The 24424-nt window shown below is 44.1% G+C and overlaps 1 protein-coding gene across 2 annotated transcripts; it reads left to right on the forward strand.

Moving 5' to 3' along the window:
• The first annotated feature begins 606 nt into the window (after positions 1-606).
• usp53a (ubiquitin specific peptidase 53a) lies at positions 607-24292 on the forward strand. 2 transcript variants are annotated; one of them, XM_086017891.1, is made up of 18 exons: positions 607-928; positions 6176-6237; positions 6356-6688; positions 8000-8092; positions 8177-8311; positions 9766-9876; positions 10724-10806; positions 10893-10977; positions 11989-12135; positions 13202-13351; positions 14894-15056; positions 15425-15574; positions 16729-16869; positions 17505-18261; positions 19440-19498; positions 22584-22638; positions 22712-23352; positions 23422-24292. In XM_086017891.1, exons 3-18 carry the CDS (start codon positions 6545-6547, stop codon positions 23499-23501), a joined length of 2994 nt encoding a protein of 997 aa, XP_085874017.1. In that variant the 5' UTR covers positions 607-928; positions 6176-6237; positions 6356-6544; the 3' UTR covers positions 23502-24292. The 2 variants fall into 2 exon arrangements, with proteins under 2 accessions (XP_085874017.1, XP_085874016.1); XM_086017890.1 differs by lacking the exon at positions 607-928 and adding an exon at positions 949-1019 and having other exon boundaries at positions 6176-6688.
• The last annotated feature ends 132 nt before the right edge of the window (positions 24293-24424 follow it).

The raw sequence follows: 24424 nt of genomic DNA on the forward strand, positions 1-24424 counted from the left end.
ACATTTAAAAAAATCATCAGTAGTGCATGATAGAGCCATAGTGCAGGGCTGTAAGGCAGTGCAAAATTTAATTCGTCATTCACGTATAAAGTATTATCCACTTACATATATTTACAAAGTATTACAATAAAACATTGAATACATGCTGTTGGACTGCACACCACTGCAGCTTACACATACATAAATAAATACAACAAAGACAGATAAAAAAAGACGATATTATACCAAAGTGTGTTGGGCTTTAATTGTGCGTCCTTTTGATGTGCTTGCTTTTATGTAACATGAGCTCATAACGCAGATGGCGTTTGGCTAACGAGAGCCTGCAGACGTCACTTTTGCCTCCGCTTTGCTCTGTTGAAAAAAATAAAAAGATATACAACAAATATGCAACTGTGCCATGGCTAGTCAATATTTAACGCCCCCCCCCCCCCACCCCTTTTCCCCATCCCGTTTAATCATTCGCTGACACTACTAGTGCAGAAATAGCAAACGTGCATGCAATGTGCAACTTCTGCAAGTGTGTACGAGCATACGTGCGTGCGCGCGCGCGTGTGCGTGGCACGCCGCAGTAAAGAGAATCGAGGAGGAAGGGGCGTGACTTGACTTGGACATCTCTACTCGAAAAATATCTCTGATCCAGTTCAGGTGCCGAAAGCAACAAAAGTAGACGCGTCCGTTTGTTGTCCCTCGTTCGGGACTACCGCCGCCGCCCCCACCTCCCTCTTCCCCAACCCAGACTTCAAAACAAATCCGCTTCAAATTGCACCGCAAAGGGGATTATTTGTCACAAGAAGGGCGACGTTTGGAGTTGAAAACAAGGACGGAAGTTTCCGGCGTTTTGTCACGTCTCCTCCCACTTTTCAATTTCGCAACACTTGCTTTTGAAGATATTGCAGCACATGGAGATCTATTTCCTCCTATCCCAAAGGTAAGTTATTTTGTCTTTTAAGTCTTTTATTTTTTTGTAATTTTTTTAATCCAAGTTCTGTGGTGTGAAAATGTACCTGGACGCAATTCAGGTAAGCGCAAGGATCAGGAAGTCGAATCGACCTGGTTATGAAACAAAGTGGCTTCGTTTAAACTTGTAAAATAAGCCAAACAAAGCGACGTCAACAACGGTCAAAGAAAAAAGTTTGTTGTGTACACCTACTGCCAGCCAAGTCAAGTGTGTACTCCTGTGGTACTAAAACAGCCTGTCGGAGGAAAACGTTTAAAACAAATAAACACCAATGATTGACTGATTGCTGATTGATTATTCGCGTTATTAATTATAATGAACAATTAGTGTGAGTAAAATCGAGAGTTCCAACAAAACACCAGGTGTGCACTTTCTAGTGAACAGGCTGCACAGCGCCCTTATTTATAATATGGACAAATGAATATTTTACCAGTACTCGAACAAATGTATCATGAAACGATAAACTCATAATGCCCCACTCCAACATTGTGTGTTGCAGCAAGTGTCAACTTTTGAAGTATTAAAATCACAAGTGGATGCTGCAAGTGGTCAAAAGTGTTCTCATATTGGCAGTTTTAAAGGAACACCTATGTTGTTGTTGATAGTATCACTCGTGGTGAGCGTGTCTGCAGCACAGTCCTGACGTTCTGTGTTTGAATCTCAGCTCTGGCATTCTTGTGTGTAGGTGATGTACTCGTCATGGCTAACTCCCACAGCCCCAAATCATCATGGTAGGTCAATTGAAGACTCTAAATTGGAGTTTGAATGCTTGTTTGTCAATACATGCCCTGCAGTTGACTGGGGACCAGTCCAGGGGTTACCCTGGAACAGAAAACGGATGGTTGAGGGAACTGAAAACGAATGGATGACCACCTACCATAACCTGCATGATGCAATGCTTTCTGTAGTTAAAATCTCTCTAAATCTTTTAACCAAAAGTCTTTCCATTGGAAGCCATTGGCGAAATCGTACGGCTCATTCTAAATGATGCGACTGTGGTCGATTTCTGTCACTTCTTAAGCGAGTCGGAGGCATGTCGAATAACCTGTTTTGTCTCTTCTTGTTTAATGTTGTTTTCCCAGCGAGAGCTCTCTAAGTGTGTGAACAGTCAGTGGAAAGACATTGAAACAGCACAAAATGAAGGCTACCGGGGGTCAAGATGGCAGCTATTGAAGTGATGCACTTCAGCACGAAATAGCTGCCAACATGCTGTAATTGTTGACATGAAAAGCAGTGGTAATGTGTGGATAATGCAGATTTCAGCCCAAAATGTAGTCCAGCTGCTTTGAGGTTGTTGCTAGACAACTCACAAACACTTTAAGGCCCACTGCAAACAGTTTTAACATTTCTTCTTCCGTAGTCAGAAAGATTCCAAAGAAGAACAACATGCTGAGGTGTTCTGTCTCGCTTTAATTTAGTCAAGTTACGACCGCAGAGAAATTCCACTGTATCTTGGTAGCATTTTTTAGTTATTGCTTACAGGTTTTAACCTGATTATTTAGCTTAAATGGCTAGTCCTCAGTGTCTATTTAGCCTTTGCTTGTCAGGTATTAAAGTGTAGGAGAGATGCATTCTCAAGTTATTATTTTTTGGGATTGATTGACAAAGTCTTGACTTGGTTACTGTTTGATTTCCATGTTTAAAACGAAAGAATTATTTCTTATTAAGTGAAATGAAATGGAAAGCAAAGTTGTGCTCTTGTTTGCACATTGTTAGGGTGGGAAGTCTTGGATCCTGGAACATGTGCTTTTGTTTTTGATGTAGTCTTTCCTCTGCCGGACAACAGTGAGGAATAGCGAGTGAGTCAGCGCCCTGTGAGTGTCCGTTTTTTTCCGCGGGCCTGAATGTGGCATTGTTGTCCGAAAGGCTCGACAACCACCCTCAGTCTGTCGTGAATCAACGGTTATTCTGAGAAAGCACATTTAGGCATCTGAGCAGGAGTTCAGAATATTCACAGGGGGAATTTTCCCCATCCGCAAGCCATAAGATGGATCGCATTTGGATAAAGTCATCGGGAATTGCTGCCTCCTGTGCAAAAGCAGGCGTTCCTAATGAGCTCGTCCATCAGTCGATCAAATGCCGATGACTTGGCGCCAAACCTTCAGCTCCATCGGCCCCGTCTGGACTTGCTGATGCGCCTCTACGGGTGATTGCTCCGATGCGCTAGCTCGTGCATTTTCTAAATGACCGGGGAGAAAGAAGCTCTGGACTTTTTTCACTTGACACTTCTGGGCGAATCTTTTTATTTGCAGACTTCCGGACATCCTCTACTGCCTTAAGGGAAACAGAACAAATCATATTTGCTTATAAAACTGGGCAGCTCAGAGTATTCCTTCATTAACTATTCCTTTTTGGTTGTGTGCTGCATTTTAAGCCTGCACGAATCCCTTCTATTAACTGGACACAGCACCAAGTATCTACAAAATGTCAGTTTAAAAAGTTGGAACATACTCTTTAAACACATTTTTAATTTGTCATGTTGGCCTGATTGTTCCATTTCCTTCTATTCATAGTTTTTTGTGTTCTGATCCAGCTGATGCAGTGACCCATTTTCCACACTGGGATCAATGGTTTCCTTTTTATTGCGTATTCACTCATTCACTGCCATTGGCGAATTTACTTGTCTTCTCGCAGTGTAGCCATTCAATCCCAGGAATTTACTTATACTTTTTTTAAAAAAATTAAAACGTTCGGGTAAAAGAGGGTCAGAAAATGTCATGCAGTGAATGAGTTAAGTCAACCCAAACATTTACTTTACAAGAATATGTTCTATGCAGGCCCACTAGTCCAAACATGGCATTGTGATTTATTCGTTTGTGGAACAAGGGTTAATTGACCCGTTTTTATCCATCTCATGGGGCGGCCATTTTGCTACTTCTGTTGACTGAAAATAAAATTACAGTTGCTCAGGGCTCAGATAGCGACCAATTATGACTCGGCTTCACGAAACAGGTGAGCCGTGATTGGTTGTTGCCTGAACCCTCAGCAACTGTGATGTCATTTTCAGCAGTGACAAAATGGCGGCCCCCTGAGATGGACAAAATGGATTTTACTGCTTAATTCATACTCCACAAATGCAACACTAATCAGAATGCCATGTTTAGACCAGTGAAGGCGCAGAGAACATATTATTCCAAATATTTATTTTCGGTTGACTTCCCCTGTAAGTAGACTGCTCTTGATCTGTCGGCATTCCGTGAGGCAGTGCTTGCGGAAAATGTTGTTTAGATGGAGACAAAATGATCATTTATGGCTGTCGAACTGTCAGTCGTTTCAAACTGGATAAACAGAAGTTGGCGAGCGCACCATTGAATTTGATTTAAAGGGGATCCATTTTCTCATGGAGATTGGGTTTTATTAGACAATCGTAAAATGGCAGATTACGGCATGCTGTAAGAATGCTGATGCTGGCTCGTCACTCTTTCACTATGTGCCACTTTAACCTCTGTGGCTTGTAACCTGGTCCGGCTAGTCTAAAAATGTGCCCTGAGTGGTCCATGTCATTTTTGTCGGTCAAAAACATGTCATGGTTGTGAGACTTGCATGAAATAAAATGTGTAATATCTTCATTAAGTCTACTAACACATCTTATCTTACAGTATTTGTATTTTTTTTTTTTTGATACAAGTGTATTGACAGTATATATTTTTGTACTAACTGTCTCCTATTTATTTGGGGCGTCAAAATGATTGACAGGTGTTTTCTTCTAAACCCCTCACACCTGATAACAGCTGCTGGTTTTTAGTGATGTGGTCCGTGTACAGTAGTGCGAGGACGGCACCGCTTTCCACTCTTTCTGTCAGACCTGAAATTAATCTGAAAAACTTGTGGCTCTTAAGCAACTCTGAGCTTAAGCGATTGCTTTGGAATCCTGTTGCCATGGAGGCCAGCTGCAAAGTACGGGCCCACGATCCCGGCGTTGTTTAATTGAATTGCACGAGGATGATGACTGTAAAGGCAGTATTTAAGCACTCAACTCGAATGGCTCCTTAAGTGTGTCAAGGTTGCCATGTCGTCATCTGTCCAGGATTTCTGAAATTCCACAATGGCAAATGTTGTCTGACTGGTTTTGGCTGAAACCTTGCGTTAAGGTTTATGTTTTCTTTAAGTCTTTGTGCCGAGACATGTTGACTAATCATTGGTTTACATTACACTTTGTTATGCACGTTCCTGAATATTTGTGTCATTTGGAATGGCGCAAGCGTAGATCAAAATGTGCGTGTCCGAGACTGTGTGCCTCTCGGGGCGTTGAGTAATGTAATAAAAGCCACTGGCACAGTGATAGCATTCATCAAACCTCTCAGTCTTTCATCAACGCATGAACACATGTATCCTCGTTTAAAAAAAAACAACACTTTTTGGTTTGAAGATACTGTTTTTCGGGGATCTCTGCCATGACCAGGGGTCCTACCTGAACCAAATCAACCGAGTGAAATCACACGGACAGCAATGCTTAACCGCCAAAATTCTGAGTTTTCCATGGCAGGGTGCATGGTGGCGGACCCTGTTGGCAAACTTTGCTGATTCGCCATGAAACACGACATGTGGACTTGGAAGGGGGGCTGTTCAATGCTGCCTCATCTTTGTTCTTTTCTCTGTGTTGACTGTAAATGTCACCACATGTGATTTAAAAAAAAAAAAAAAAAAAAAAAAAAAAAAAAAAGTTTAGGCCAGTATTCATTTGTCAAAGTAAAACAACAATGAAGTAGATCTGGTAGGCATTAAAAAAAAGCAGACCCCCCCCCGAATGGATGTGTTTCACATTGACTAAGGCTATTTTCAGTCTTCATTCAGCTTGGTAAATGTGTTGCATACACCAGGAGATTAATGAATGACAATAATGAGATTCAATTGGTTACATGTTCTGGCTACTGTGTGTCCCTTTTTGTTTTTGGTTGACAGACGTTTTGTTTGTCAACGCTCAGCGAAATGCCCATGGAAACAAGTAATAAATGCACTGCCGTTGCCGGGTACACGCTCCAATTCGACCTTGGCCTGGGTTTTAAGGACTGTTTGTAAAAGTTAATGTGCAAGCATTGTTGACATTGCTGAAAATACTTCGGGCAGGGGTAGGGAAGATATTTGCAATTTCGAAAGGCCTCTGTGTTGCCATACTAAATTTGTGAACACACGTAACAAATGTTAATGATGTACAACATTCTAGGTCAGGTTGTGAAATCCAAATGACCTCATTGTTGTTGTTGTTGTCTTGGACAGAAGCTGAATGTGGATTTTATGCATCTTCGACGGACCACGGAATATCCCGAGCAGCATCACAAGTATGTGGCAAGATGAGTCCTCCGTGGTTAGAGGGCGTCTCACCTGTGGAATATTAAACCTCACACACTTGTTACTTGGATTATAATTTTTTTCCCCCCCCTCCATTTGATTTTGAAGACCTTCCTCATGCACGCAAGACATGGACTAGTAGCCCATGTGTAGCAGGGCATCATTTGCAGCTCGCGGGATCACATAGCCCCAGACTTTTTTGGAGGTCAGTTTACTCCTCCAAGGGGCAAAAGGACCCCCCCCCGCCCCGGTTGCCTCAGTTGAAAGCCATTGAGAAGGGCCTGGCCCCACGACCCAATGGCGTTGCTGAGGTTGTTCAGAAAGCCGGGCAGCAATCTGGGGAAGGGCTACCAGCCGGGGAGCATGATGTCCCTGGCGCCCACCAAAGGATTGCTGAACGAACCGGGTCAGAACAGCTGCTTTCTCAACAGCGCCGTCCAGGTACTACTTTGCTTGTTCTTGCTGCATGCGCTTGAAAATACAGTTTAGCGACATTTAGACACTATGCCAGTTAATTAGATTGCGTCCCACTCCCAACTGCTGTGCCGCGAAATATTAGTGCGTGGTGAGGGATCATCCCATTTCACTTGAAAAGTACCGGTTTACTACAAAGCATCTAAGTGCATCCATCAATGTACATGTTGAACAATTACGTGCTCTTCCACTAGATGGCAGAAGACCAATTAGCCTGTGTGTCCACCTGTTGCTATTGGGCCAACACAATACTAGCTTTGTGTTCCAACTACATTTGTGAATAAATAGTGGTGAGATCTGATGCAGCGTGCGGTTGTCCCTCGTAGGTCATTTTTTGCGGCTTCAAAAAATTGGCGATTGTGGATTATTTGCTACATTGTAATTATTTTCCACGCGGTTACTTAGAGCAATAAGCTTGAGCCAGGAGGAAAGAGTGCTTAAAAGACAGTCACGGTCCAAACATTGGGATCATTTTCACTAGCCATGCGTTTTAACACACATTCAGTCACAGATTCTACAGTGCTGTAGAACATGAGAATGGTGTACTGTTCACACAGCGTCGAAAAAAAAATATACTGGTCAAAAAATCGGGACGAGCTGCAGTGTGAACATAGCCTTTGTCTGTCGTGGAATGTAACCCTTGTGATAAATGGGATTACATTGTACTTTTTGTGACATTCTTGTTGGGTGGTGTGCCATGACATTTTACTCATGGAAAATATGTGCCTTGGCTCACAAACTGTTGGGAAATTCTGAACTGGATGACATCAGAAAAGTGATACTCGGGTGTCATACTTAACCCGCCTGTGCCGCAGTTACACCATTCCCTTAAACTCTCATACTGCCTCCACTCTGGAAATGCTTCAGTAGTTTATTCTTCCCTTTTTTTTTTCTTCACATTTTTCATTGGTGTTTAATCCGAGATACCGTTTCTAAATTTGTCTGTGTAGTCATGCCAAAGCTGCACACCAAGCTCCCCAGTTTTACATCTTAGTCACCCCTTGTGTTTGTCAGCCCTTTTCTTGAGCGATGTAATAATACACTTGAAGGTTGTGTTGTGTGACTGGTGGGGTGTTGGCTGCCGGGTTGCCTCATGCTTTCCAGTCAGCGGCCCACAGTGAGGTCACCCTACAGCACTGCGTGACTGACTCACAGGGTGAGGCGGCAGATGAGCGCCCTCCCCCGCCGGCATTGTTTCTCTTCTGGAGGACCTTGAAAATGCAAAACATTTTGTTTTTTTGTTTGCTTTTTTTTTTTTCTTTCGGTCCAATTATGTAGGTCCTGTGGCAGCTGGACATCTTCCGACGCAGCTTGAGGCAGCTACCTGGCCATTTTTGTCTAGGCGAGTCATGCATCTTCTGCGCGTTAAAGGTATAGTGCTTTTGGGTGAACAACATTTTTCTGTTTTGTCTGCGCACCAACCCCTCGCCTCTTCCTCCTCGTCCTTCACCTTAGGGCATATTCTCCCAGTTCCAGCACAGTCGCGAGCGTGCGCTGCCATCAGACAACCTGCGTCATGCCTTGGCGGAGACCTTTAAGGACGAGCAGCGCTTCCAGCTGGGCTTCATGGACGATGCCGCAGAGTGCTTTGTAAGTTCCTGTAGTAACTGTTTGGCGAGGTCACAGAAAAGAGCTTCTGCCCCTCCTTTCACCAACCATCAACCCCTACCAGGTTCCCGCTAAATATCAGTATGACAGCTTCTATAAATACTGAGGATTGCATCACTTTTGCGCTACGCTGAATGCGTTTATTTAAAACAAAATGTCATGTCATGTCATGTCATCTTCCAAACCGCTTATCCTATATAGGGTCGCGGGGAGTTGCTGGAGCCTATCCCAGCCGTCAATGGGCGAAGGCAGACTACACCCCGAACTGGTCGCCAGCCAGTCGCAGGGCACACATAGACACTGTCACTGAGCGGGAATCGATCCCACGCTGCCCGCACACAACTCAGGCGTGTGTACCACTACACTATCAGCGGACTTTAAAACAAAATAAAAAGGACTATTATGGAGAAATGCAGCGTAACAGCAGGAACCAAAGCAAATTGTGCCTAGCTCCTAAGTAGGTGCTGCCGCTTTGGCTAAATGGGCTTAACTCGTGAGCCAAATGGCATCTATTTGAATTGCAGGAACTACAGTTTTCTTCGTGGTTTTTTTTCGCCCCTCTGGTGTCGCTTTGAGTTAGACATTGATTTTTTTGTTTCACCCAAAATGGATAGGGTCAATGTGACTCGCTGGTGCTAATGTTCAACCATCTAAAAAACATTTCTTCATAACAACACTGGATAGAAATAGACCAATATGTTTTTTTTTTTTGGTTTGTTTTGCAGGGCCGATACCGACAAACTCATTCACTGCCAGACATTTTCAGACCCTCTTTTACCCTAACGTTTGAAAAAATTTGAAAAAAAAAAAAAAAAAAAAACATTTCTGGTATTGAATGGTTAGACTGTGAAAAGACAAGTAAATCCGTCAATGGCAGTGAATGAGTTAATTGTCAGTAGTGAAGGAGGCAGAGAGACACGGCTGCATCAGACGCAAAATAACCCAGTTTGAAATCGATTGCTTCGGCCGTAAAAGAAAAAAAAAAAAGAATAAATAAATAATGCATCAAATATCTGAAGAATAAGGTCATTATGTTCTGCTAGCTTTTTTCCAATGCCTATGTGGTGAAGTTGCTTGTCTTTTCGAGACAACCATAATTGCCCACATCTCATCTCACCCATGAGCTCTTGGCGGCAGTTGCACACCAATGGAGAGTTCAGCATTCACTCTCAGATTCACTGGCTGTGATGCTGTACCGTCTGAAGGCCTGCCATGCAGTCTTGAATATTTTATCACGTGCAGACCTGAGAACACCTGAGTCACTGGGCGCTAGTCTTCCCCGCTTTGAAACCTTGTGCTTAAAATCGAGCTTGCTCTCTCCCGTTCTCAGCTGCACCAGAGTGAGAAATAAGCAGACCGTTGCGTACGTGAGAGGACAGGCTCTCATTGCATGGCTTTTTGTGGTTGTTGTTGATTAATGTAACATTGTGCGACAGGAGAATATACTGGAGAGGATCCACTTGCATATCGTGCCTGAGGAAACCGACGCGTGCACCTCAAAGTCTTGCATCACCCATCAGAAGTTTGCCATGTCGCTTTACGAGCAGGTGAGTGGGACGTCGTTGCGCTAATGTCGGAACCCGTGCTGGTAACACACGCGCATGAATCAACGTCTGAGACTGTGTGAGTCCAATCCGTCATGTTCCGATAGCAGGCGGCCTCGGTGGAATGAGGCAGATTTGATTGTACTCAGGTTCTTCAATGCAGCTTCAGCAGAAGCCAGTAAATCACAGATGGTGTGTGTGTAACTGGACACACACAAACACACACACACACAGACCACTGGGCCTTGCGTGATGCTGACTCACTTTCCCAAACCAGTTCGACCTTACCATGAAACAGGAGAAATAATAAAACTGTCGTGTGAAAAAAAAAAAAAAAAGGTTATTTATTATACAGATACATGTCACACAAGTGTCAAAATAAGTCATTTTTTAAATTACATAAAAAGCAGACCTGTTTATATGAAAACACAAAATTTGAATGAAAAGGAGCAGAGATAAGAATAAATCTTTTTTTTAATTTCATATTGAAATTTCTCTTTTCGCCTCTCTATTTAAATAATTGACATCTTCTAATGATTTTTAACTTACTTTCATAAATGTTGCATATTAAGTTAATGAGCTCATTAAAGCAATAAACAAAACCCACATTTCTTAGACTGTATGTAAAATATTTGCATGGGGGGGAAAAGAAAAAATGTTGCTTGCTCAATTCCAATTACTGGCCTTTTATTACACTGCAATTTGGATTAGAATGACACTGCCAGTGTCGGCCCGGCATGCACACTACGACCACTGCATCGGGTAGGTATAGAGTTGAATGTAATTGACAGGGCAATGTCACACGTTTTTGGTGACTTTTTTTTTTTTTTTTTTGTCTCTCTGTCTGCAGTCCGTGTGCCGTAGCTGTGGGGCATCCTCTGACCCGCTGCCGTTTATAGAGCTGGTGCATTATGTCTCCACCACCGCACTCTGGTAAAGCAGCGGCAACATGAAATCCCAAACTGCTTGTCACCGTTGTCGTTTGCCTCACTTGTCTGTTTGGCCCTCCTCTTGGTCAGCCAACAGATGTTTCAGCGCAAGGACGATTCCTTTGGAGAACTGTTACAAGCGGCGTGTACCGTGGGGGACCTTCGTAACTGTCCCGTAAGTGGCTTATTTGCAGATGGGCGCCCCGCTTGTGACCTAGCCCTGCAAATATTCCATTGTCTTGCGCACTTTGGTCAGCAGCGGAGCAATTTGCTAACCCTCCATAGCGGTTATTTCCAACCACTGTGCCATGGCAATTAGTTTGAGATCATCAGGTGTGTCTTGGGAAATTCAAATTGGCGTGAGATCATCAGGTGTGTCGTGGGAAATTATGCAATTTCATTTAATTTGTGCAAAGATGATTTATTATTCTTTGTGCCAGTTACATATTGTGACAGGCAGAATAATTTGAATAACTATTTAATGGTCTCCCGGATGGCAGAATGTACAATTAAACAGTGTATATCTTAGGGCTGTGCAATTAACCGAAATTCAATTGCAATTACGATTATTACGCTCCACGATTACAAAATTGGCATAATTGTAAAAAACGATTATTAATATTCATTTATAGCCAACGCACAGTTTGTTTACACAAGGAAATCATACTTTAATTTATACATATGCACCCTTTTTAAATTTTATAACTTTTCATTAATTTTGTTTGGTCCAAAAGGAACTTACTTACATTTATTTGCCTTCATATTTTATAACGTTTAAACAGTTTCTTGTTTTGTACCAAATAAATAAATGATCGTTTGAATAATCGTGATTTCAAATATCACCGAAATAATCATGATTAATATTTTTTTTCATAATCGAGCAGCCGTAGTGTATCTACCTATTGCTCTTCATGCAGCAGAATAAGTTCAGGCCTCCTGCCAGTATATCAGCTTTGCCTTGATTTTTTTTTGCAGAGAATATGAATTTGCGAGTAAATTGACATGAGAGCATAGTTTTTTTTTCAGTTTGCAGTCTAGTTAACAATATTTGTTTTGGTAACGTGCTGTGACATTTTGTGCTCAATAACGCTTGGGAAACGGTTGTATGCTGTACCGACTGGCCACTCTTGGAAACTGTGTGTAAAGATTGAGAATTCGATTTGTTTTCTCCCATTTTCCACTCTAGAGCAAATGTGGCCAGAGGATTCGGATCAGGCGCGTACTCATGAACTCCCCGGAGATCGTCACCATCGGCTTCGTGTGGGATTCGGACCAGTCGGACCTCACCGAGGACGTGATCCGCTCGCTGGGGCCTCACCTCAGCCTGTCGGCGGTGAGCGCCAATGACGCCGCACACGCCGCTGTCGCGGCAGCCGCAAGGGGCTCGTGTCTATTGTCAGCTGCGGCTGTTGCGTAAGCAGTCAGCGCCCTGCCGGGGTCTCACTGCCCCACTGATCAAAAAGGCCTCACAAGCTCGTGTCAACAAGTTCAAATCCCCTCCCCACCAGAAGAGCTTGAGAGCCATTGGCGAGTAGTACGGCGCTGCTGGAAATCAAACTGGGGTGGGCTCCTCACACGTTACATAACTTCCGCACTGAAGTGTTCAGTGTGTTTATTTGACGGTCCTCCCTCTCACATGTTTCTCAATCTCTCACCACAAAAGCCTGAATTCATTTGAGAGTGTTTAATGTGCCGTTATTGGGTGTGAAAGGCAGGCCCACCACCACCACCGCTCCAATTGTTGGCAATCTATTGTTCTCAAGGGTGAGAACTGGTTGAGCGGGAAGCACATGAGGGATAGCCAAAACCTATTTTTGTGATTTTGATGCTGTTCGCCTCTGGAAATGTCTCTTTTAGCGGTTTAGGCAAGTGGTGCCCGGCACTATTTTGATGGACCTGCATAGAAAGATATGAAAACAAATAATTTAATCATACCAATCGAATTAGGCAGAATGGACTCGGTGCATGACAATTACCTGTCGTGATAAATCCGTATTATAAGTAAGACAGCTGATGGCGTCTGCTGAATGTAGCTTTCTTTTTCTTGGAAGTCGGAGGCTGCTCTTCTTTTGTCCTTTCATCCTGAAGAATCTCAGCAAATACGTTTTTTTACTTACTTTTTTTCCTAGCTTTTAGGCTTATATTTTTTGTTGTTATCACGTGACCAAGATGATTGTTGACTTTGTGCACAGAGGCCCAGGCGAATATACCTGCTTTTCAAAAAGAAACTTCTTTCAGACTCATTATCAACAAAATTGTTTCCTCTGTGCGGCCCGGTGCCAAATGGCCGTCAGACCGGTACCAGTCGTTCGCCCGTTGTAGGCTGTTTTTAGGCCGTCCAATTGACTTGATGATATTTTTCCAGTTGTGACTTAAAGCAGCTGTTCTTATGTGCGCAGCTTTTCTACAGGGTGACCGATGAGCACGCCAAAAAGGGGGAGCTAATGCTCGTGGGGATGATCTGCTACTCCAGCCGCCACTATTGTGCCTTCGCCTACCACACCAAGTCCTCCAAGTGGGTCTTCTTCGATGATGCCACCGTAAAAGAGGTGACTAAAGCACTCGGGCGCACATTTACCAACCAGAACTACGTTCAAAAAGTGTGTATTATTTGCCCTTCTTGTGGAACAAAAACCCTGTAAAATACTATAAATGGTAGCCCGCCGTTTTATGTCCACTTGGAGTGGCATTGCGCAGAGCTCAGGCTGCTGCCAAGTCCGCACAATCCTAATTTGGATCGGCGCCTAGATACAGCAGAGCCTCCAAAGATGAACACATTCTGTGACGCCGCTTGACTTCCAAGTGGTTCTCATTCAAGCAAAAAACATGTATGTATAATGTGTAAAGGCAATTACCGATTCCTAACCGTTATTAAAGTTGTATGTAATGAAATAGTTTAGAATAACTGCTCAAATAAAGTAAAACCACTCAACCTTTGAACCTGCTCGACTAACATGGAGTGAGAGTCCCTTGTCTTTTTTATTTTCATTTTTAGAAGACTCATGCTATTTAAAAAGTTGCCTTAGGATCTGCTCTGTCAAATAAATTCATTTTTAAGTTGTTTTACCACATAGCTTTGTTCATTGTACTGCTCACAGAGACACTTCCCTGTCTGCAATTTCCATGGCTAGTACACGTTTCCTCTTTAGCATCACTGCTAACCCCTTGAGCAAAACAGCAGCAGGATATGCGACGCCTCCGCCTTTCGTCTCCATCACACTCATGTCTTCGCTCGATAAGTTGCACATCGATCACTCTCTGCACTGAACTGCCTCGTAGCACTGAAGTGTCAACCAATCTGCCGCTTTTTGCCCCAATCTGTCGCCGCCGTTCTTCGGCCTGGTCACAATGCCGACTTGCCGCATGCCTGTCGACTAAACAACACCAATAGGAAAAAAAAAGGATCGATTGGACTTTTCGTCTCACGTCCTCGCTGCACAGTCCCAAGTAAGACGGTGGTGCAGCGGCTGGCTGGCTGGCTCAGTGTCAGTCCGTCAGCAGCTTTGTGCGGTGTGGGTAACTGCTAACCGCACCCCCTTCCCCCCTCCTCCACCATCCACCAAGCTGCCAGCTTGCCATCACTCACCCACCCTAAATCAGACGGAGAAGCGCAGTTCATATCTGGATTTCTTTATCAAGTTATATCATTGATGATTGTGGATTTGTCTTCTTAAGCGGGAAAGCGCAAACATTTTTCTCCATGTCTGTTTACATTTCGACTGAGACTTCCTTCCTTTGCATTTTCTATATTTCTATTTGATCTTCCGTCGTTCCTGCCCTCGCTCATCCCTCCGCTGTAATCTTCATTTGCTTAATTAAGAAGCACACGAGCATCTGTTAGCCCACAGCTTGCCTTTGTGGCATCTCTGCGGGGGCACCTGACGAAGCAGCGCTAATGTGATTGTTCCACGCGCTCGCCAATTGGACTGCGAGGTGCAGTTCACCCTCATTTTGTTTTCAGTTAAGGTTTGGCTTCTGTTCCAACATCTGCTGCTGCTCACAGGTTTCATTTTAATGCGAGGCTGAAAGGAGTTCTTGTGCTTTGTTTCAATGGTCACACGCTGTCCTTTCTCCTCCCGTTCTTACTTTAGGTTGGCTCCAGGTGGAAAGATGTGGTCAGCAAATGTATTAAAGGTCACTTCCAGCCTCTTCTGCTGTTTTACGCCAACCCAAATGGCAGCGCCATTACGGCAGAGGATGCATCGCCGCAGAACCGGAGCCAAACACACTACAAGAACCTTGAGAATGAAGAAGGCAAGTCGTGGCAGTATAAGAGATGGAATGGTGGATATTATGAAGCTCAAAAATACTATTTTGCATTCATGTTAAGCAGCTCGTGCAATCACTGAGCGAGAGAGAGAGAGAGAGAGAGAGAGAGAGAGAAAACTCGCTCCTGGATTATACACCCCAGGATTTGTGTGCTTGGGGAGGTTTTATCCCCGTTTAAATATCCTCCTCAAAACCCTCCATGCTGGCCGTAGCCCAGGTCCAAGCCGGGTGGCAGCCGGCCTGATGGGGGAGTGTGACGGAACCGACTCGTCATGGTCTCACGTGTGCAACAATGTGTTTTCATCACCGCTTGCGCTGTATATAAACTGGATCTTTTCCTGTTTCTGGTTCAGGCGTGACATCACCACTTCCGTCCCCCAAGAAACTGGAACTGACTAAGGAGAATCTGAACGCTCTGCTGGGTTTTCCACGCTCCTTAAATCAGAAGCCCCCTTCCACCTTTAGCCGTGGCAGTGCCCATACAAGTGGAGGACGTGGGCCAGGTACACTATAAGATATTTGAATTACAGTCACTGTACGTCCACACGAATTTGCACAGTTGGAACCTGCGGAAAGGTAATTTACATAAAAGGAACAATGTTAAATTGAGGAAAAGGGGAATCGTGTGTAGGGCTTTCATGATTTCATTAACTTGAAGCAAAGGGCCAAAAGTGGAGTAATAATCAATAACCAGGGGTGCACACAATTTTTTGGTGTGGCGTCTCACTGACCTCATGGATGACCTTAAAAACTTAAAACACATCTGAGCAAACCATCCAGACCGTCCCAAGTCTTTGCAGCCTTAATGAAGTCAAAATACAACGTCAAGTATGCATTGCTTTTATTTTCATGTACCCGCGTGCCAGGAGGGTAACCAAACAAAAGTAGTGTTTGTTGCCAAATTAAAGATATTGTGACTGTATTCGGGGACTTCTTTGATCATTTTAGCATTTATTTAAAAACAAAAAAAAAGAAAAGAATTTCTTCATTGCCAACGGTGGTCCTCGTGTTAGCAACAATCTTAATTCCTGCACAGCGGAGGGAAAAGGGGAATTTCCCCTTGTAATAATTTGGCAGTCCTACAAACAAGTAATAGTGGTTTGTGCCCATAATGTCGGCACACTTTGATATTGTAGAGAGAAAAAATGGGGACACTGTAGACATGTCGATGAAATGGTGGTTTATCTTTAATATGAGTAGCTATGCCGAGTTTCTATTTCTTACACCAACATATACCTGGGCTACACAAATAGCAGTTTATTAAAACAATACGATTTACTCTTTTATAAAAAAAAAATTAAAAAAAATACACAAAATCCATATTTAACACAATTGACTTAGCAAGTTGGTGCGGCCATTGACCACTGTCTGTTTCTCCCAGCCAGCTTGGTCAAGCTAGAAGCCTCAAGGGTTGTTCATAGGCTAATATGCTATCAATGCGTCACGAGGGTCACCGTCAAAATAAAAGCTAACAACTAATACTGTACGTGGATAACAATGCCTTATGCGTCATCTTGTTTTCCAACGCTGTGACTTGCAGTACCCCTTTCTACCCAGATGCCTATTCCGGCCCTAACAATTGCATGTTCAAACCACAGAACACCCTCAATTCTTTTGTAAATGCATGACTTTCTCTTGTATGTTTTGTGTTTAATAGTGAAAATAGGCGCCAGCGATCCCAAACATCAATTCCGAGAGATCTTCAGGGAAGTCGCGCAGCGAGCCAGCGGAGAGGCGCATCCGGTCGGAAGAGACTCTGATCGAAGTGGTCAGCGCCGGCTGGAATCACGCTACAGAGGTTGGTCACAGACACTCATGAATAGCCTGTACATGTGACGGCGCGCATAAAACACGCACGGGGAGAATTCCCAGGCTTTTCTGACACACGAGAGCGACCCTTGTCGCCCATTCAGCGGGCCTTATGTAAGCGCCGGTTAGGGAGCGACGTGTCAGAAAGGGGATTAACTGCTGACGTCCGTCTGAGCTTTCTTTCATCCCGCTCTCTCTGAGTTAGAATTCTCTGATTCCCCTCTTCACAGCCGACAAACAAAACGCACAGCATGTACATGTTCTTTTTTGTAATATTTTAGTGTTCTGGTGTATATCACATGCCATATTGCTTGAAAGGTGGCCACAGTGATGATTTTGTGTCCTGGGAACAGACCATCTATTGAGGTTCAATTGTGTCTCGGAAAAAAACAGGGAATTGGACTCCCGTAGGCTGTAATTAACACCTTATTGTGTCCTTTTTTTGCCCTTCCTCTTTTTTCTCGACTACCTGCTATGTTCTTTGTCAGAACATCGCGTGCGTAATAACTTGATATCCTCTGGCCGCTGTAGACTGAACATGGTGCACACCTGCACAAGCTCTAAAAGTAGCAGGTCTGGACTGCTGCTTCAACTTTGACAATATGCATTTTTATTCCTGCACAGATCTGGGTCAAGACCACGTCCACTCCCGCTCTATCTCCCCCCCGGCAAATGGTTTCAAGCAACACACGGGGAATCGTCTGTACAGCAGCCAGGGAAAAGGTCCCACACGGAATGATCGCCCACCCCAACTTAGCATCAGGCCTTCTCATGAGCCCATTCGCTCCAACTCGAGGGTTCAAGTATTACCCAGTGCGCCCAGCGAGAGAAGTGCTCACTACAGCAGGAAACCGGACACCAACGGCTACGACACTGACAGCAGCCAGGACTCTCGCGGGCGTCCCGGTAGTGCAGGGAATGGTCGCGGCAGATCCAGACCCTGGAAACCCTTACGGGAGGTGCTTAATGTGGACAGTGTCCTAAGCGGCAATGACGACGCGGCCAGTCCAGAGCGGCAGCAGCTAAGCCCGCAACGATGGCCTAGCAGCAAGACACCAACGTGGGAGGTGATGTCGGGAGGCCGGGAGGAGCGCAAGCCCAAAAGCCTTGTGACCATTTATGAGGACGACCAAAGACACGAAAACGGCAGCAGTCGCAGTTCTCTGGATTCGCTAGGCCAGGGCGGCTACGGTGACAAGGACAGGTCGAAAGGCACGGCGACGCTTAAAGTCTGCAACGACAACTGGAAGATCCAGCGAACGGAATCTGGGTACGAAAGCAGTGACAGAATTAGCAATAGCTCCGCAAATCTGGACTCACCTGTTGTGGAGAACTTTCCCCCCAAAGAACTACGGCCCATACCTGAGCTGCAGCTGACCCGGTAAATAAATGCATTCATTCCACCGTTGGCATGTGTACCACTTTCATGTCAAAACCAGAAGTTACGCAGAGCTGAATTGTTGGTGTTGTCATGCTAACGCAAAGTCATGCAAAGCATAACATCACAGGTATATTTCAAAGACATGTGGAAACATTTTAAATTGTCTTATGTAACATTAAAATCAGCAGAGGTGGGCATTCCGTCTGACCTACGGACCGGTCCGTCTATGACGGATGCCTGTTTTGCTGACGATAGACGGGAAACTTTAAAAAATAGACGGACTAAGCATAGACCGAAGTGGATTTTCATCCATCTGTGTAATCATAACTAACCTGGTCAAGTCCAAAGGGACCTCACAGTCCATTATTGGCGCATGCCCGTTTTGCTGAAGAGAGACGGAAACGTGACCCAGACAGCATTGACTCTATATGTACAGCAGGTGGCGGTATGCACCAAAGAGAATCATTTGTTTCTCAGGTTGACCCCCCATTATCCAAGCCGCTTATCTTAGAAGAAATATGGTACCAGTACATTGAAATACAGAAAGATTTACAGAGAAGTTCTTGTGAGTTTTACATTTATGCTTTTAGTTTTGTAAAGAGTGGGGTTAGGAGGTTGTGAAACGGTATTATTCAGGCCCACACTCCATTTCACCAAGTGGCAGTAATGCACCAAGAGTTGTTTAACAACTGCTAAAAGGCAGAAGAAGATGACTTCAGAGGGAAAAAAACATTAATCTATTGTAATTTATGCTTTATTTCGGTTTGCGAGCACTAGAAGCATTTTAATCCACCAGGATTGTATCTTTGGCAACAATGTGACACGGGATTCTGGTTAAAGTAAGCAAAAGTTTACAATTTTAATCAAATCGGTTCAGATAGTGGATGGATGGATTTTTCATCTGTTGGACCTTTTTTTTTTTTTTTTTTCCCGGATTGATGATAGACGGACTGGTGGACCTCTTTGATGTTTACTGTCGGAAGCGCGGTTAAAATAACATGGCAGACTGAAAGACAATTACAGTTTGGTCCTGCTTGAAAAATAGACGGATTGACGGATGACGGACGGGTACCCAGGCTGCTGACGGAGAACGAATTACTTATCGTCAAATTTTAGTAAAATAACCACCTCTGAAAATCAGCATGCACAATTAATTGTAATCACTTTGTTTTTTTTAGGGAAATATTCCCTCCAAAGGGAAGTGATGATGACATATTGCCAGCTACCTTTTCTACGGGTAAGTCACTATCATAAAAAAAAAAACCTTGACAATATTTCCAATGTATTTTCCCAACAATACGATGACAATGATTGATTCAATGATTTTTAAAATTTTTTTTTATTCTTTGCCCTGAAAGTCTTATGCTATAATGAGAGAAACTGATTGGATTTATTGTCCTTCCAGTTATCATAAGGAAATTCACTGCCTGATTGAATGAGAAATAAGACTCCGACATTTTTCAAAAGAAAAACTAAATTAAATTTGACACAGCAAGTAAATTTAAACAGCCTTCCTGAACAAAGCAACTTTTGAGCTTACTGATGTAAAAACAGTAATTCCCTCAACAGGAACGCTGACTTAATCTTGAATAAGAAGCGGTTGGTGATGATGGTGATGATGATGATGATGAGTGAGCTTGTAAGGGCCACCCAGCTGTGCTCAGCCGGGCAGAAAACGCCACGGCCGGGCCTGTCAGAAGGTGGTATTCAGACGGGAAGCCAACAAACGGCAGGCATGTTTATTGCCAGGTCATGGGGAGTTTCAAAATGAAGCACAAAAACAACAGCGTTACCTCTGCCAAGAATGTTTTCATCAGTGTAGGATGAGGATAAAAAGTAATTTCCGTTTTTTTTTTCCCCCCCCCCTCTAAAGTTGTATTTTTGACTATTAGATTTGGCGTACTAATCATAGCCTTGTTTTGTTTTGAATTCAGGGTGGACTCAATAGAAAGTAGTGAGCCAAGAAGCTTGTACCTACCCTCTTGAAACTTGTTTAACTTGTTTGGGAAAGTACTAGACGTGCGTGTCCATCGCCCTAACAGCCTGTGGCAGAATAATGTATTCAAGTCAACTGCTCCTTGTTCCCATCAGGTAAAAAAAAAGGGTTGAAGCTGTAATTCCCTAAATTCACAGACTGCTGTGATGAGTGCACAGATGACTTTCTGCCCTGTTATTGACAGCCGATCAATCCAGGGTATACACTGTATCCTGCCTAAAGTCAACCGGGATAGGCTGGAGCTCACTTGTGACCTTAGGGATGATAAGCAGTATAGAAAATGGATGGATGGATTGTTCCATATGGTGGCCTCGTCCCCTTTACACCCGAGCAAATAAATCTCCCCCAGCCACTTTCCATTTGTGGAAAATTTCAACTGAATGCATTTGCCCACTTCTCATGCGCACTACATTAACAAGCTTGCGTTTTAATATGGCCGAAGTCAGTTTGGCCAGCATTCAATCTGGTGCCCATCCGCCTTGCGAAAAGGGGGTGAGAGGAAAAAAAATGGCGACTGTAGTCCCAGAGATGGCGCGACGGACACCCGGTGTAAATGGGCCATCTCTGCCACCGAGAGGTGTGTGGACTCTTGATGCCACCGATGCTGCTAAATCATCCTTGGCCGCTCCAGCAACACCTCATAGGAACGCACCGAAGAGGCCATTAGCACTCCTGTTTGCACTTGACCATGCGACCCACCAGCCCTCATGCGTGACACAAATATTGTTGGAATGAGTGTGAAGCCACGGGCTGATCTAATGGATTCCCTCGCCTCACTGTTTGCATAAATTGTCTGTCCTTGAGTTCGCAAGCCGAGGCCGAGCTTGAATTATTGTTGCCGCTCACTTGGGCAGACATTTTAACGTAAAACAGTGGCTCTAGAAATGTGCACCCCTGTTTATATTTTTATTTTTTATGCCATTCTAGCAAAGAGGTGTCTCGGCATCTTTTTATTTGGAAGAATCACAGATCAACAGTCTCAAATTGTGAATTGCCTCATGGACTTGGCAGCTTAAAAACGCAATAGCGTTGTGGATGGAGTGGATGGGAGGGGGGGGGGGGGGTCTTCTGACCCCAGTGTAATTGCATGCCAGCACAAAGGATTTAGCCTCTTAATGCTTTGAGAGAGTGATGGAGTGTGCTGACGCATCGCAGATGGCCACTCTCTCCCTTCATTTCGTCCGTTTCGTCAGCTGCTGTTGCAGATCGCGCTCACCTTTTCCAAATTAGCTAGGTGAGACAGCCACCACGCAGGGGTGATGATGAGACCAAAACTGTGAGGTCAGGACTCTACAGTGGCCAGTCATGTTCTTACATACCGAATTAATCCAACTTCGGCATTTGGGTGCATCAGAATGGGGTTTATATGAAGGAAATTGGGAGTATCAGGAGTGGAGTTATTTAAAAAAAAAATAAAATAAAATAAAAAAAAAAGCTTTATTCATTCATATAGTACTGTTTCCCTGCCTTTTTTATTCAAGGCACATACTTTATTTTAAATTTGAAAAATGTCACAAAAAGTATTTATACTGATAAAGTGATGATTTTGTCTCAAATTACTCTCAAATTAATTTAGTCTCTGAAATTTGGGCCTGTTGAACGCAAAACTGTCTTTTATGAATGGCAACAGGTGGACGCACAGGTTAATTGTGTCTTCTACCATGTAGTAAATATGACATTTTTTGCCTTTTACCATAGGTTGCTGCCATAGATAGATGAACAAAAAGACAAACACATTTTCAGACTAATCAAGTGAAATTAAATCATATCCCTTGACACACGATGACCTCTCGCTGCAAACTGAAGTGCAGCGGCCTTAGCCAGCAATCATGTCGAGTAGAAAAAAAATTGGACCCTAAATGGTCACCTCAAATAAAAATGCAGACTTCAGACTATTTAGTCGGGGCCAAGGTAAAAGGGTGTAAGCCAACTCCTGATGCATTCATGAATTGATTACGCGGTATATGTATGAGCCCCCAAATCTCTTTTCATTACTTGCTCCAACTTGTAAATCTGATGGGTCTGGGTAAGACGCCAGAGCCCCTCGGTGGATCAGTTCTCATTGACTGGACCACACGGCCTGAGTCAACGCCACCCACCCCAACCCCCCCAGAGTCACTCCTCCACAAGGCTGCAGTGCCAGACAAGCCACTCGGATACTTCCGCTCCGAGCACAGAGCCTCGTGGTGACCCCTGTTAGATAACACGTCTAAAACATCATCTCATAGTCCCTTTCCGAAGTTAAAGCTCTGACAGATGTCTGCTTGCTTTATTTCCCGCCATGTGCTGGAATTAACATCTGGGAGTTTTTGTTGTTCTTGTCCAGGTGAACAAGGGAAAAAGTCTCCGGACCTGCGTGACTCAAACAAACCTTTACAGAGGTAAATTAATTTTGATGCATTCCTGTAAATCTGCAGAGGCGTCAACAGAATGCTTATTTTGTTTTTGTAATAGAAAAAGAGCCTTCCGACACACTCCTGGAGTCTTAGAAAACAACGGCCTGGACAGCGACAAAGAAGAAAACGCTGATAGTCCAGTGAGCCCGGTTCCGCCTGACTTGGCGAAGATGAATAGTTCTGAGTGGATCAGCTCAGATGACCTCGCCAGACCCCACAATGATGCCCTCCCGCACAACTCCCCGCCTCCGCTACCCCCGAAACACTTTGGAGGGGATCACACCGACCCGTCGGAACCTCCAGAAATACCGCCCCGCTGGCCTAAAAGCACCACGCCTTCACTCTCGCACAACACCCTGATCCGATGGATCGAGACGCCCGCCGAGCGCAGGCTCTCTTCCGACGCCAGCTCCAACAAATCCTCGGACCAAGACCGCAACGACCTGTCGGCCAGCGAGAGCGAAGAGAGAGTCCCTGGCAGAGAAGGCGCCGACTCCCCAGATGTGGTTCTGCCCACGACTTACTTCTCTGTGGATAACTGCATGACGGACACCTATAGGGCCAAATACCACAAGAGGCCCGCCTTGTACATGAGAGCGGAGGAGCACACGTCTTCAGGGGAGAGCGATGTGGACGCGAAAGGACTTGCTGTGTCAAATGCTGAGCCATCAGAACTCCCTGCTAACCGACCACAACCAGGTAGCTCAAAACGTGCACTTTTGGGATCGCCTGAACGTTGGCCTTTACTTCTTACTTTTTTTTTTGCAGGCTATTCGGCTTCCAACAAGAACATTGCAAAGTGGAACCCGGTGACCCCAAAAGGACTTGATGAGCACGGGTTCCTGTAGATGGAGCTGAAGCCTGTGACAGGATAACCACACTACCCCCCCCAAAAAATCACTATGCATTATGACTGTTCAACTGTTTGAATGTCTTGAGCAAGAATGTGGTAGCCAAGCAGATTGCTCCTCAGAACAAGATTGAATGAAAATTGAATTTGCACAACCAGAAAGGTACAGAAAAAGTAACTGTCCTGTTTTCGGGTTATCAAGTAAAGACTGTACCAACTACTGAGCAGGTTTGTACTTCCTGGTACATTAATGGATCCTAGGGATCTGTATAAATGGGTACACCCACAAAGGTTATGTGCGTACTGCAGCACTCGAGAGCAGGGTTTCCCTATTTTAGGGGCAGGAGCCAAAACGGGCCGAGGTGAAATCCAGTGCGAATGTCTTCCTCCTCCTCTCTTTTGTGTTAATAATAAAGGCCGGGTAGATTGACCCTCCTTAGGTGATGGGTAATTAATTTTTCTTTGCATCAAGTATGTGGCACACAGAAGTCTTAACACTGGATGACACTCCTAACTGTACAAACATCCTTTTTTTGTAAGAAAACACACAAGCATTTTGTTTTGGGTAGGTGTAGTCTTAAACAAATGCTCTAAATATATGTAGTATTTGTTCATCGTTCAATGTTTAATAAGTGACACAGTGCCTTTTTGTATTTTTTTAGTGCCAAAGCAAGGTTTAAATCAGATGTAATTTGTAATTTTTTTTGGGGGGGGGGGATTCCAGAGGTTTTATTTTATTTCTATTGATCACCACTTGTTGAGTAAAATAAACAGTTTTAATTAACCTTGCCTCTCTTTGTTGGCTGCTGGGTTTTTTTAATATGAAAAAGTTGTCACACATTCTCTTAAAATGTTCATAACGTTTTGCTGCCATCTGCTGTTATGTGCATGCACTTACACGCAGATCTTTGAAAGTTTAGT

The sequence above is a fragment of the Filicampus tigris genome, chromosome 2, assembly GCF_054856515.1.
Source record: "Filicampus tigris isolate MCC_2025a chromosome 2, RoL_Ftig_1.0, whole genome shotgun sequence".
NCBI lineage: Eukaryota > Metazoa > Chordata > Actinopteri > Syngnathiformes > Syngnathidae > Filicampus > Filicampus tigris.